Raw genomic sequence first — 13,161 nt, 5'->3', positions numbered from 1 at the left:
CTGGGATTACAGGCGTGAGCCACCGCACCCAGGTCGGTAGGTTCACTTTACTGTAAATTATACTCTATTAAAGCAACAATATTTTACAGCACACAGATGTCTGTATACTTCAAGTTTTCTTACTCATGTGGCTGGGCTAACGACTCCTCTAAAAATTAGAGGTATTACTGAATGTAGTCCAGGAGGTAGTGAATCAACCAAAAAGAGACATCTGTCCTCTTTTTGAGTTCTGTAGTTGAAGAAAAAGATTATTTCTGAGAGTTTAGGATTCAATAGTCTTAAGTGGGATCCAGTGAAGAAACTATAAAGTATTTTTCTGATGCAGTGTAAAAAGAGAATGAATGCTTGAGAAACCCCACGGCCCAGAATAGATCTGGCTTTTACCAAAGGATGCCATTTCACGGAACCACCCTGCTTCTCATCTGCCAATCTTCCAACCCGTTATGGATCTGATGTCTGCAATTCTATCATGAGAAAACTATTCCTTGAGTTGGAAGACTTAAACTGCAAGCATCCCCGGGATGCGCTAACGCAGTTAACACTGCTGCAGTGTCTTCGTGAGTCTCTTATGTAGATCCACCAATGGGACGGTGAGGAAAGAGCAGGTGGTGGGCGGGGCCGCGGGTAGGGGAGGAGAGGAGAACTTAGAGAAGGAAGGAGGCGGGTATTAGGGCTATGAGTGCTTTTATGGAAGATCTCCATAGAAGGTTCCCCCAGCAAAGTAGGGAGGGGCACTCCCCGAGAGGAGTCGAGGTGCCGGGGCCTGCTGCCTCGCCGACGCTGGGAGGAGCTCCGCCTCCCGCCGCGCTTGCCAAGGGTTGGCTGCGCGTGCAGCGGGAGTAGAGGCGCCTTGCGCACCAGGAAGTGACTGCTTCCCCGCCGCAGCAAACCAGGCCTTCCGCTGGTCTTTTAGTTTGCCGCCTCAGGTTTGTAAGAGGATTTATTGGTTACGAAGGAAGGTAAGGTGGATAAATAGCCCGGAAAACCTGATTTAACCCTTGCTTTACAGAAAACTCCCTACTATGCCAAACTGTCCGCGGGGCGGGGAATGGAGGAGGCAGGCGGGGCTGGGGACGGGACCCGACGGTGACTGCGCAAGGTCATGTCCAGCCCATCGTGGGCCTGTGCCCTAACTCCTCCCACTCCCTTACTTTCCGTCCTTCCCGGGCCCTGCAGCCCGGCCAAGTTTAGTGGTAGCCTTTCCTAGTGTCTCCTCTTTGTTAACCCTTCCAACAGACACAGTGGGCAGAACTTGCCTAAAGAAGAAGGGAATGGAAGGGCTAGTGGAGTCTTGTTGGGGAGACAAGGACCTGACTGCCTGTGGGCTGCAGTCGGGACACGACACAGCAGTCAACCCATTTGCTCGTTTGGTTTAGCAAGGAATAGTGTCTGGGGCCGGTCCAGCTGAAGGAAGGGTGAGCAGAGAGTGCGAGCAGGACCCTTGTCGGTGGGTGAACATTTTGCTCCAAAAGGGATCCTTGGCCCTGCGCAGGTCAGACCTACCACATAGTCTCTTTGATTTGAACCTCTCTGAGCACAGGAGAGTTAGCCTGCCTTACTATTTGGGCTACTCTGGACTCCAGGGCTCTTCCTGATCAATTCCTGAGGCAGGTATAGAACAGTCAAGCACGACCGCTCACACACTTTTTTTTTCTTTGACTAAGGAAAAAAACTCGCATTTATTTTAAGGAAAAAACAAGCATTTATCTATTTATTTTATTTTTTATTTTTTTGAGATGGAGTCTAGCTTCGTCACCCAGGCTGGAGTGCAGTGGTGCGATCTCGGCTCACTTCAACCTCCACCTCCCGGGTTCAAGTGATTCTCCTGCCTCAGCCTCTGGAGTAGCTGGGATTACAGGCGCCCACTGCCACGCCCAGCTAATTTTGATATTTTTAGTAGAGACTGGGTTTCACTCTGTTGGTCAGGCTGGTCTCGAACTCCTCACCTCGTGATCCGGCCGCCTCAGCCTCCCAAAGTGCTGGGATTACAAGCGTGAGCCACCGCGCCTGGCCCCCAAGCATTTTTTTTTTTTAATTTTTAATTTTTTTTTGAGACACAGTTTCACTCTTGTTGCCCAGGCTGGAGTGCAATGGTGCGATCTCGCCTCACCGCAACCTCTGCCTCCCAGGTTCAAGCGATTCTCCTTCCTCAGCCTCCCGAGTAGCTGGGATTACAGGCATGCGCCACCACACCCGGCTAATTTTGTACTTTTAGTAGAGACAGGGTTTCTCCATGGTGGTCAGGCTGGTCTCGAACTCCTGAGCTCAGGTGACCCATCCGCCTCGGCCTCCCAAAGTGCTAGGATTATAGGCGTGAGCCACCGCACCTGGCCCCAAGCATTTATTTAAAACAGGACAAAATATAAAAAGAAAATAGTCTCTTCTGTGAACAAATGCCTCCCCTGACATTAAGAAAGAAACAGAACTCACCTTGACTAGTATGAGTGTGCTGCCTTGAAAAAGAAATTTCACCACAGAAGTTACTAAATATGACAGGCTCTTTACCTAGAATGATGGCTGGTTGGCACCTTGAAATAATAAGGTCCTGTTTTAGGCCATACTTGATAATTTGAAAGAGACCTAGATGGACAAGGACCCTCCTGCTGGGGTGTAGGGCAAATGAACTACAGTCATGGCAGAGTCACCAGTGAGAGGACCCACATACTCACAAAAAAGTCTAAATGTCATTGGGGTGGGAATAGCTGTCTTCAAATTCCCCAGCTCCCTTGTCCCTCCTCTGCAAATCCTCAAATGGGCCTGCAGTTTCCTTCCCCCTGACTTTCCTGCTGACTGGAGGGACAGGACCCCTCTCCTGGATCAGCTCTACTCCCTTCCCCTATGGTCTGGGCTTCAAGGCCACTGGCCTCCTCAGACCCACCAAGTCATTCTTTATGTCTCTTGCCTCTTCATTCATTTCTTTTCTCTGGCTTTTGCCATCCTCCATATTGAATACGTACATTCTCACAGGCCACACACTTTTTTTTTTTTTTTAGAAGGAGTCTCTTGCCCAGGCTGGAGTACAGTGGCATGATCTCGGTTCACTTTAACCTCTGCCCGGGTTCAAGCAATTCTCCTGCCTCAGCCTGCTGAGTAGCTGGGATTATAGGCGTGCGCCACCACACCCAGCTAATTTTGTATATTTTTGGTAGACAGGGTTTCACCACGTTGGCCAGGCTGGTCTCGAACTCCTAACCTCAAGTGATCCACCCGCCTTGGCCTCCCAAAGTGCTGGGATTACAGGCGTGAGCCACCCCGCCTGGCTTTTGTTTTGTTTTTTTTTTTTTTTGAGACAGGGTCTCCCTCCCAGGGTGGAATGCAATGGCACAATCATAGCTCACTGCAGCCTCGAACTGCTGGACTTGTGATCCTTCTGCCTCAGCCTCCTAAGTAGCTAGAACTACAGGTGTGTGCCACCACACCTGGCTAATTTTTAAAACTTTTTGTAGAGACCAGATCTCGCTATGTTGTCCAGACTGGTCTCAAACTCTTGGCCTTAAGCAATCCTCCTGCCTTGGTCTCCCAAAGTGCTGGGAGTCACAGTTGTACGCCACCGCACCCGGCTGCCACACACTTTTGAGAGTATTAACAGGTAGTCCAGCACAGGCCATAACCTCACTACACTCCAGCAGGCACTCATGTACAGGGTCAGAAAATTTATGTGTCTATGTGTGTGTATGTTGTTTTTTAAATTTCCCACATAACTGTACTCATCCTCACAGCACTTGCATGCATTATCACATCTTGTCAGTTTTGCAGGTTGGAGATGTTGAGGCATGAAGAAACCAAGTGATACGCTTTGAATCAGAGCCTAAGAAAGAGCAGTGACACATGTTGAGCACTGGCTGTCTTAAGCACAGTCCTGAACATGTCATATATTTGAACGCTTTTAATTCTCACCAAAACCGTGAAAGATAGGTGTTCTCAGTCCTATTTGTATAGATGGTGACACTGAGATTCATAGCGCTTAAGTATTAATATCTTACCTAAAACCACATAGCTAGTGAGAAGTAGAGCTGGGATTAGAACATGGCTCCAGCCGAATGTAGTGGCTCATGCCTGTAATGCCAGCACTTTGGGAGGCTGAGGCAGGTGGATCACTTGAGGTCAGGAGTTCGAGACCAGGGTGGCCAACATGACGAGACCCTGTCTCTACTAAAAATACAAAAATTAGCTGGGTGCAATGGGGGGTGCCTGTGATCCCAGCTACTCGGGAGGCTGAGGCAGGAGAATGGCTTGACACAGGCAGCAGAGGTTGTGGTGAGCCAAGAATGTGCCACTGCACTCCAGCCTGGGCGACAAAGTAAGACTTTTTTTTTTTTTGTAACAAAGAACATGGCTCCAAAGCCTGTGTTCTTAACTGTACTGTCTTGTTGCTTCTTGATGGGGGTTGTTGAGTGGAGGGTGCTATCATTAACACCTGAACTCTGGGCCAGCTTAAGTACATTCTGTAAAAACTTTGAAATCCCCCAAATGTCACATGCTATGACAGTCACTTTCTTTAGTACTTTGTAATCATACAAAAGGGTGTATGGGCTAAATATTGCAGCACCTATGTCGTCATCCTCTGTGTTACTTATTGATCATGGAATGTTAATTTAGCAATAATTTTCTATGTGTGTGTGTGTGTGTGTGTGTGTGTGTGTGTGTGTGTATAAATGTAAAATTCTGAATTAGGCTATGACTTAACATTGGGATGAAATCCAAGGTAGAGCTTAAGGGCAAAATACAAATTTCACAGCAGGTTAACAGAATGTCAGGCCAAGTCCATTCAGGTGTCCCAAGTACTTAAAATAGGTGCTTATGGCTGGGCATGGTGGCTCATGCCTATAATTCCAGCACTTTGGGAGGCCGAGACAGGAGGATTGGTTGAGTCCAGGAGTTTGAGACCAGCCTGGAAAACATAGTGAGACCCCATCTCTTTAAGATGGAGTCTCGCTCTGTCGCCCAGCTCTGCTCTGTTGCAATCTTGGCCCATTGCAATCTCTGCCTCCCAGGTTCAAGCAATTCTCTTGCCTCAGCCTCCTGAGTAGCGGGATTACAGATGCCTGCCACCATGCCCGGCTAATTTTAGTATTTTTAGTAGAGACGGGGTTTCACCATGTTAGCTAGGCTGGTCTCGAACTCCTGACCTCAGGTGATCCGCCCACCTTGGCCTCCCAAAGTGCTGGGATTACAGGTGTGAGCCACCATGCCTGGCCAACCCCATCTCATTTTTAAAACAAACAAAAACCAGGTGCTTTCACAGCAATGTAGACATACCATAGAGTCCTGTGTTGCAAAGGGAAGCCCTCTACTTGTGTTCTCAGTGTCACCCATGTTAACTCTTCCAGCTTTTGTCTCATAGTTACTCCCATTGTTCCTTCTCCCACTCCCCTCTTTCAGTGTTGCCACCTCTACTCAGTTAAATACTGTCTTTAAACACATCATGACATTTACTAGTAATGCTTACTGAAGATATTTTGCCAGGTGTTGGACTCTGCTCAGAGTTTCACAAACATACTTGTCTAATCTTCTGCTAAGTACTTTTTTTTTTTTTCAAGACAGGGTCTTGCTTTGTCACCCAGGCTGGAGCATGATCTTGGCTGCCTGGGCACAAGTGATCCTACCACCTCAACCTCCCGAGTAGCTGGGACTACAGGCGCATGCCACCATGCTTGGCTAATATTTTAATTTTTGTAGAGACGGGGTCTCACTGTGTTGCTGGTCTCAAACTCCTGGGCTCAAGTAGTCCTCTTGTCTTGGCCTCCCAAAGTGCTGGGATTATAGGCGTGAGCCACACTGTACCTGGCCTAAGTACTTTTTTTTGGGGAGGGGACGGAGTTTCGCTCTTGTTGCCCAGGCTGGAGTGCAATGGCGTGATCTTGGCTCACCGCAACCTCCACCTCCCGGGTTCAAGCGATTCTCCTGCCTCAGCCTCCTGAGTAGCTGGGATTACAGGCATGCGCCACCACATCTGGCTAATTTTGTATTTTTAGTAGAGACAGGGTTTCTCCATGTTGGTCAGGCTGGTCTCGAACTCCTGACCTCAGGTGATCCGCCTGCTTCGGCCTCCCAAAGTGCTGGGATTATAGGTGTGAGCCACTGTGCCCGGAAGCCTAGGTACTTTTTATTAATTATCTTCTTGTAACTCTTACAACCACTATATAAGGTAGATACCATTGTCTCCATTTTACAAGTGAAAAAAAGGAATGTCAGAGAGAATGATTAACTTGGTAACGGCCACCTAGGTAGTGAGTGGTGGGGCCAGTGGACCACCCAGGACAGGCCTGGCTGTCTGACTAGGATCTGCACTCCTAAAATCTCAAAGCCTTCATATGTCCCCACTGCCTGCCACTTCCCATTGCCTTCTTTCCCTTCTTTCTTTTGTCCCAGACTTAATGGATGTGATACTGCCTTCCTCAGAGGTATCTGCCTTGGCCTCCAGGCCTCCAGGCTCTCTTGACTCTCCTTCTGAGACACCAGCATGTCTTCTTGCTCTCCAAATATTACCTTTCTCCCAGATATAGTCATTGGCCTTTTGCTCTTGCCTTTACTGAAAGCACTTTAAAAAAAATTTTTGTTTTGATTGATTGATTGATTTTTTTTTTTTTTGAGACTGAGTCTCACTATATCGCCCAGGCTGGAGTGCAGTGGTGTCATCTCAGCTCATTGCAACCTCCACCTCTGGGTTGAAGCGATTCTCATGCCTCAGCCTCCCGAGTAGCTGGGACTACAGGTACATGCCACCATGCCCGGCTAATTTTTGTATTTTTAGTAGAGGCGGGGTTTCACCATGTTGGCCAGCCTGGTCTCGAACTGCTGACCTCAAGTGATCTGCCCGCTCAGCTTCCCAAAGTGCTGGGATTACAGGTGTGAGCCACTGTGCCTGGCCTGTTTTTTTAATTTTTATTTTCTTAATTTTTTAAATTTTTGTTATATTATTAATATTATTATTTTTTGAAATGGAGTCTCGCTCTGTCACCTAGGCTGGAATGCAGTGGCGTTATCTAGGCTCACTGCAACCTCTACCTACTGGGTTCAAGTGATTCTCCTGCCTTAGCCTCCTGAGTAGCTGGGATTACAGGTGCCCACCAACATGCCTGGCTAATGTTTGTTTGTTTGTTTGTTTTGTATTTTTAGTAGAGACAAGGTTTCACTATGTTGCTCAGGCTGGTCTCGAACTCGAACTCCTGACCTCAGGTGATCTGCCTGCCTCGGTCTCCCAAAGTGCTGGGATTACAAGCGTGAGCCACTGCACCCAGCCTGTTTTTTTGTTTTTTGTTTTTTTTGAGATGAAGTTTCCTTCTTGTTGCCCAGGCTGGAGTGCAATGGTGTGATCTCGGCTCACCTCAACCTCCGCCTCCTGAGTTCAAGCGATTCTCCTGCCTCAGCTTCCCGAGTAACTGGGATTACAGGCATGTGCCACCATGCCCGGCTAATTTTGTATTTTTAGTAGAGATGGGGTTTCTCCATCTTGGTTAGGCTGGTCTTGAACTCCCGACCTCAGGTGATCCGCCCGCCTTGGCCTCCTAAAGTGCTGGGATTACAGGCGTGAGCCACTGCACCCAGCCCGCTTTTTTAAGAGATGGGTCTCACTATATTGCTCAGGCTAGTTTCGAACTCCTGAGCTCAATTGATCCTCCTGCCTCAGCCACTCAAAGTGCTGGGATTACAGACATGAGCACCCCACCCCCCTTTTTTTTTTTGAGACAGAGTTTTGCTCTTGTTGCCCAGGCTGGAGTGCAATGGCACGGTCTCGGCTCATTGCAACCTCTACCTCCCAGGTTCAAGCAATTCTCCTGCCTCAGCCTCCCAAGTAGCTGGGGTTACAGGCACTCGCCAACATGCCTGGCTAATTTTTGTAGGTTTTTTTTTTTTTTTTTGAGACTGAGTCTCACTCTGTCACCCAGGCTGGAGTGCAGTGATCTCGGCTCACTGCAACCTCCGCCTCCTGGGTTCAAGCAATTCTCCTACCTCAGCCTACTGAGTAGCTAGGACTACAGGCATGTGCCACCATGCCCAGCTAATTTTTGTATTTTTGGTAGAGACGGGGTTTCACCATATTGGCCAGGCTGGTCTCAAACTCCTGACCTCGTGATCCACCTGCCTCGGCCTCCCAAAGTGTTGGGATTACAGGCATGAGCCACTGTGCCCGGTCCTAATTTTTGTATTTTTAGTAGAGATGGGGTTTCACCATGTTGGCCAGGCTGGTCTGGAACTCCTGACCTTGTGATCTGCCCGCCCTGGCCTCCCAAAGTGTTGGGATTACAGGCATGAGCCACCATGCTTGGCCTCAAAGCCCTTTTTCATCTTACAGCTTGTATTTCTTATAGGCACTCAATGAAATCTGTATCCCTGCCATCTCTCTCGACTTATCCTACTGCTTTTCTACTTACTTGCTAGACATTTCCATTTGGGTATTTCCTTACCATTCTAAACACAATATGTCTCAAACGTGAACTTGCTTTTTTTTTCTTCTCTTTTTGAGACGGAGTCTTGCTCTGTCATTCAGTCTGGAGTGCAGTGGCACGATCTTGGCTCACTGCAACCTCCGCCTCCCAGGTTCAAGCGACTCTCCTGCCTCAGCCTCCCAAGTAGCTGGGTCTATAGGTGCCTGCCGCCACGCCTGGCTAATTATTGTATTTTTAGTAGAGACGGGGTTTCACCATATTGGCCAGTCTGGTCTCGAATTCCTAACCTTGTGATCTGCCCACCCTGGCCTCCCAAAGTGTTGGGATTACAGGCGTGAGCTACTGCACCCAGCCAAACTTGCTTTTTATTAGCCTCCTTATTTCATCTTTAATTCTCTACATAAAGCCTCCATCATCTCACTGTTACCTTCATAATAAAGTCCATATTTTATTCAGGCATGAACATTATTTTAAATCTCACTTTGACTTAACTTTTCAGCCTATTGCTTCTATTCCTTAAAATGAACTAGTGTTTTAGTCAGACTGGTTTCCCTGCTGTCCTTCAAACATCTAATTCATCTGTCCGCCATCCTTTAAGACTCAGTTTCTGGCTGGGCGTGGCAGCTCACATCTGTAATCCCAGCACTTTGGGAGGCCTAGGTGGGAGGATCACTTAAGCCCAGGAGTTTGAGGCCAGTCTAGGCAACATAGCAAGACCTTGTCTCTACTATGTTTGTTTGTTTATTATTTGAGATGGAGTTTCACTCTGACGCCCAGGCTGGAGTGCAGTGGCACGATTTTGGCTCACTGCAACCTCTGCCTCCCAGGTTCAAGTGATTCTCCTGCCTCAGCCTCCTGAGTACCTGAGGCTACAGGCGTGTGCCACCATCCCCAGCTGATTTTTGTATTTTTAGTAGAGACGGGGTTTCACCATGTTGGCCAGGCTGGTCTCGAACTCCTGACCTTGTGATCTGCCCACCTCAGCCTCCCAAAGTGTTGGGATTACTGGCGTGAGCCACCGCGCCCCACCTTATTTATTTATTTTTTTGAGACAGAGTTTCTGCTTTTGTTGCCCAGGCTGGAGTGCAATGGCGCAATCTCAGCTGACTGCAACCTCTGCCTCCCAGGTTCAAGCAGTTCTCCTGCCTCAGCCTCCCAAGTAGCTGGGATCACAGGCATGCACCACCACACCCAGCTAATTTTGTATTTTTAGTGGAGACAGGGGTTTTGCCATGTTGGCCAGGCTGGTCTCGAACTCCTGACCTCAGGTGATCCACCTGCCTCGGCCTCCCTAACTGCTAGGATTACAGGCGTGAGCCACTGCTCCTGGCTGTCTCTACTATAAATTAAAAGAATGGTGTGGTAGTGCACACCTGTAGTTTCAGCTACTTGCATGGCTCAGGTGGAAGGATTGCTTGAGTCTAGAAAGTCAAGGCTGCAGTGAGCCATGATCATGCCACTGCACCCCAGCCTGGGCGACAGAATGAGACTGTCTTAAAAAACAAAGACTCAGCGCCATGCCTCCCTGCTCTGGGAAGCCTTTTCTGAGCACTCATCAGGAACCAAGCATACTTTGTTATTTCCTAATGTCTTTTCCTGTGTCAGCATTTAATCTCCTTAATTAGATTGTAACCTTTGTAACCCCTCTGGTGTCTAGTGTGGCATGATGTCTTGCACATAGTAAACACTTACTAAATATTAGCTGCTTGATTGGCTATTGGTTAGGAAGGTGGAATAGGGAAAGAGATTTGTCACAGAAATATATCTAGAGATTTGAACTCTTTCCTGGAGGACAGAGACTATATTTTCCTCATCTCTTTATTTTGGGAACCAAAACATACCTTGCATACAGTAATTCAGTTCTGTTCAACAGGCTTGCTTTTACTGTCTGCTGTGTGCCAGCATTCTGCTAGGCGCTTGAGTTCCTTAAGGGTTTATAAATGGATGAATGGGTTTGATAGTTGTGCTTCCATTTCCCAACCTCTGTATGTGTACCTTTCATGCAGGTGGATTTCAGTGTGTTCTTTGGATGGCAGGCCTTAAGAGAAGAGTCCCAGTGCACAGCCTCAGATACTTCATCTCCATGGTGGGTCTCTTCTCTAAACCAGGACTGCTTCCCTGGTATGCCAGAAATTCACCAGGATGGTCACAGCTCTTTCTGGGCACAGTATGTAAGGGAGATTTCACCCGTGTGATAGCCACGAAGTGTCAGAAGGGACAAAAAAGTCAGAAGAAACCAAGCCGTCTTAGACCACTAGATGGTTCCTGGCAGGAAAGGTAAAGGCCAGGCTGATGTCCTCTCTCCTTAGCAAGTCTCAATCTGTGCATCTACTGAAATTCTGTTTTCCTAATGTAACTAATGTAGCATTACAAGGATTTGAGGGGCCACCTGAGGTAGGATACCCAGGGCAAATTTGAGGACGTCTGAAGAATATTGGTGGAAATGCTTTGGGGTTGCAGAAACCGTTCTCTTTGTCTTTGAGTGTGTTTTTATCAGAAAGAAGATACTAATCTGGGACCTTGTCTTTAATAATTCAGGACAGGTTTGCTGAAAACCAGGAACCCAGAATGATATTAGATGGATTAGAGATGAGTAGATCCATTGCAGCCATATAAGCACAAATATACCTCATTTATGCAACAAATGTATTTTCTAAATCAAATTATATTTTAAAAGCATTAGGAAGGTAAGCTATTTAAAGAAACCCAACAGTGAAGCCTTTTGTAATATGATTAATTACCTCCTGATAAATCTGGATTTTTCTTATATTAGGTTTGCCTCATCTGTTCTGCTTTGTTAAGTAGACAACATCAAAATGGGCTTTTCTCCCAGACTCCATCTCCCTAGAGAGCATGAGAGTTAGGTCTTCTGAAAGTGCTTATGCATAGTAGGTGCTCAGTACATATTTATATAATTAAAGAATTGCCTGAATTATTTTATTCAAGGCTGGCCGATGTTGTGACACCACTCTGGAGGTTGAGCTATGAAGAACAGCTCAAGGTAGGTGCCCAGCCTAAGTCTTTACTCCTCCTTTCCAGGAGAATGGTGCTGGACTCGTAGGAAGCTTGATTGGGCACTTATTTATTTATTTATTTATTTTTAATTTTCAGTTTTTTTGAGATGGAGTCTCACTCTGTCGCCCAGGCTGCAGTTCAGTGGTGCAATCACGGCTCACTACAACCTCCACCTCCCAGGTTCAAGCAATTCTCCTGCCTCAGCCTTCTGAGTGGCTGAGATTACAAGCGTGCGCCACCATGCCCAGCTAATTTTTCTGTTTTTAGTAGAGATAGGCCATGTTGACAAGGGTGGTCTTGAACTCCTGACCTCAGGTGATCTGCCTGCCTCGGCCTCCCAAAGTGCTGGGATTACAGGTGTTAGCCACCGCGCCGGGCCTTGACTGGACAGTTCTACGCAGAATCCCAAGCAGCTTCTTAAACTCATTATGCTATTGACTCCAAAATTGGAACTTTAGGCCAATTATATCTTCCTCACTCTAGACCCATAGATCCAAATGTCTGTTTCCTCTCTTCCTTGCGTTTTTGTTATACTTATAGCTCTGTGTATGTGAGTAGCAGTGCTCTTGCTGTTTCACATGTAGCTGTGCTTTCCAACATAGTAGCCAGTAGCCATATGTGGCAATTTAAATTTGAATACAGTCAATTCTACTGCTTAATTCTAAATAAGCTCTACTGCTTATTTAGAAAAGAGAAATTTGTTCTAACTAACTGACATATTAGGGAAAATTTGAGCATAATGCAGATTTCATGTTTACTTAGAAGTAATTTTGTCCATAAGAAACGCTAGATGAAAGGAGACCATACTCAGCTGAACCGAGCTATTTAAGAACATATAAAATGAATGCATGCCCACACCTCAAACATCTACCAGCTCCCTCAGTTCCCCCAGTGTGTTTGTTATGAGCCATACCCATCCACATCTGGTGTTAGAACTTTCCATCTGACTCACATAGCCCTCTTTTTATGACTTCATGATAACTCCAAGCTGCAATTTTTTTTTTTTTTTTTTTAAATAGAGTCTGGGCTCTGTTGCCCAGGCTGGAGTGCAGTGGTGTGATCTCAGCTCACTGCAACCTCTGCCTCCTGGGTTCAAGTGATTCTCCTGCCTCAGCCTCCCCAGTAGCTGGGACTACAGGTACATGCCACCATGCCAGACTAATTTTTATATTTTTAGTAGAGACAGGGTTTCACCATGTTGGCCAGGCTGGTCTTGAACTCCCGACCTCAGGTGATCTGTCTGCCTTGGCCTCCCCAAGTGCTGGGATTACAGGTGTGAGTCACTGCACCCGGCCCAAGCTGCAGTTCTTCTGATACTCACTATACTCACTTCCATAAGCAAACTTCAGGTCATTGTCAGGGTAAAGTGTTATCCTTATTGTAGTATTCGTGTTTCTTTTTTTTTTTTTTTAGATAGTGTCTCACTCTGTTGCCTGGCTGGAATGCAGAGGTGTGATTATGGCTCACTGCACCTCTGCCTCCAGGGCTCAAGGGATCCTCTCACCTCAGCCTCCCTAGTAGCTGGGACTATAGGTGTGTACCACTATGCCTGACTAATTTTTTGTATTTGTTGTAGAGACAGAGTTTTGCCATGTTGCCCAGGCTGGTCTTGAACTCCTGGATGCAAGCAATCCACCTGCTTCAGACTCCCAAAATGTTGGAATTGTAGGCGTGAGCCACCGTGCCTGGCTTACTATTCATATTTCTTAACCACTTGCCATGTACAAAACAGTGCTGCTGTTTTTATTAGGTTCTT

The 13,161-nt window shown here is 47.0% G+C and overlaps 1 protein-coding gene across 2 annotated transcripts in view; it reads left to right on the top strand.

The window, feature by feature from the left end:
- The first annotated feature begins 649 nt into the window (after positions 1-649).
- TRMT2B (tRNA methyltransferase 2 homolog B) overlaps positions 650-13,161 on the top strand; it is a 33,038-nt gene continuing 20,526 nt past the window's right edge. The window contains exons 1-3 of one of the 2 annotated variants that reach the window (XM_032757271.2): positions 650-926; positions 10,397-10,667; positions 11,337-11,391. In XM_032757271.2, the coding sequence (XP_032613162.1) occupies positions 10,420-10,667; positions 11,337-11,391 (303 nt within the window). In that variant the 5' untranslated portion in view covers positions 650-926; positions 10,397-10,419. Of the gene's footprint in view, positions 960-10,396; positions 10,668-11,336; positions 11,392-13,161 lie in introns of both variants that reach the window. The other variant, XM_032757270.2, reaches the window with a different exon arrangement.

The sequence above is a fragment of the Hylobates moloch genome, unplaced genomic scaffold (genome assembly GCF_009828535.3).
Source record: "Hylobates moloch isolate HMO894 unplaced genomic scaffold, HMol_V3 SCAFFOLD_7, whole genome shotgun sequence".
In the NCBI taxonomy this organism is placed as follows: Eukaryota; Metazoa; Chordata; class Mammalia; order Primates; family Hylobatidae; genus Hylobates; species Hylobates moloch.
This window is presented reverse-complemented; position numbering and strand designations above follow the sequence as displayed.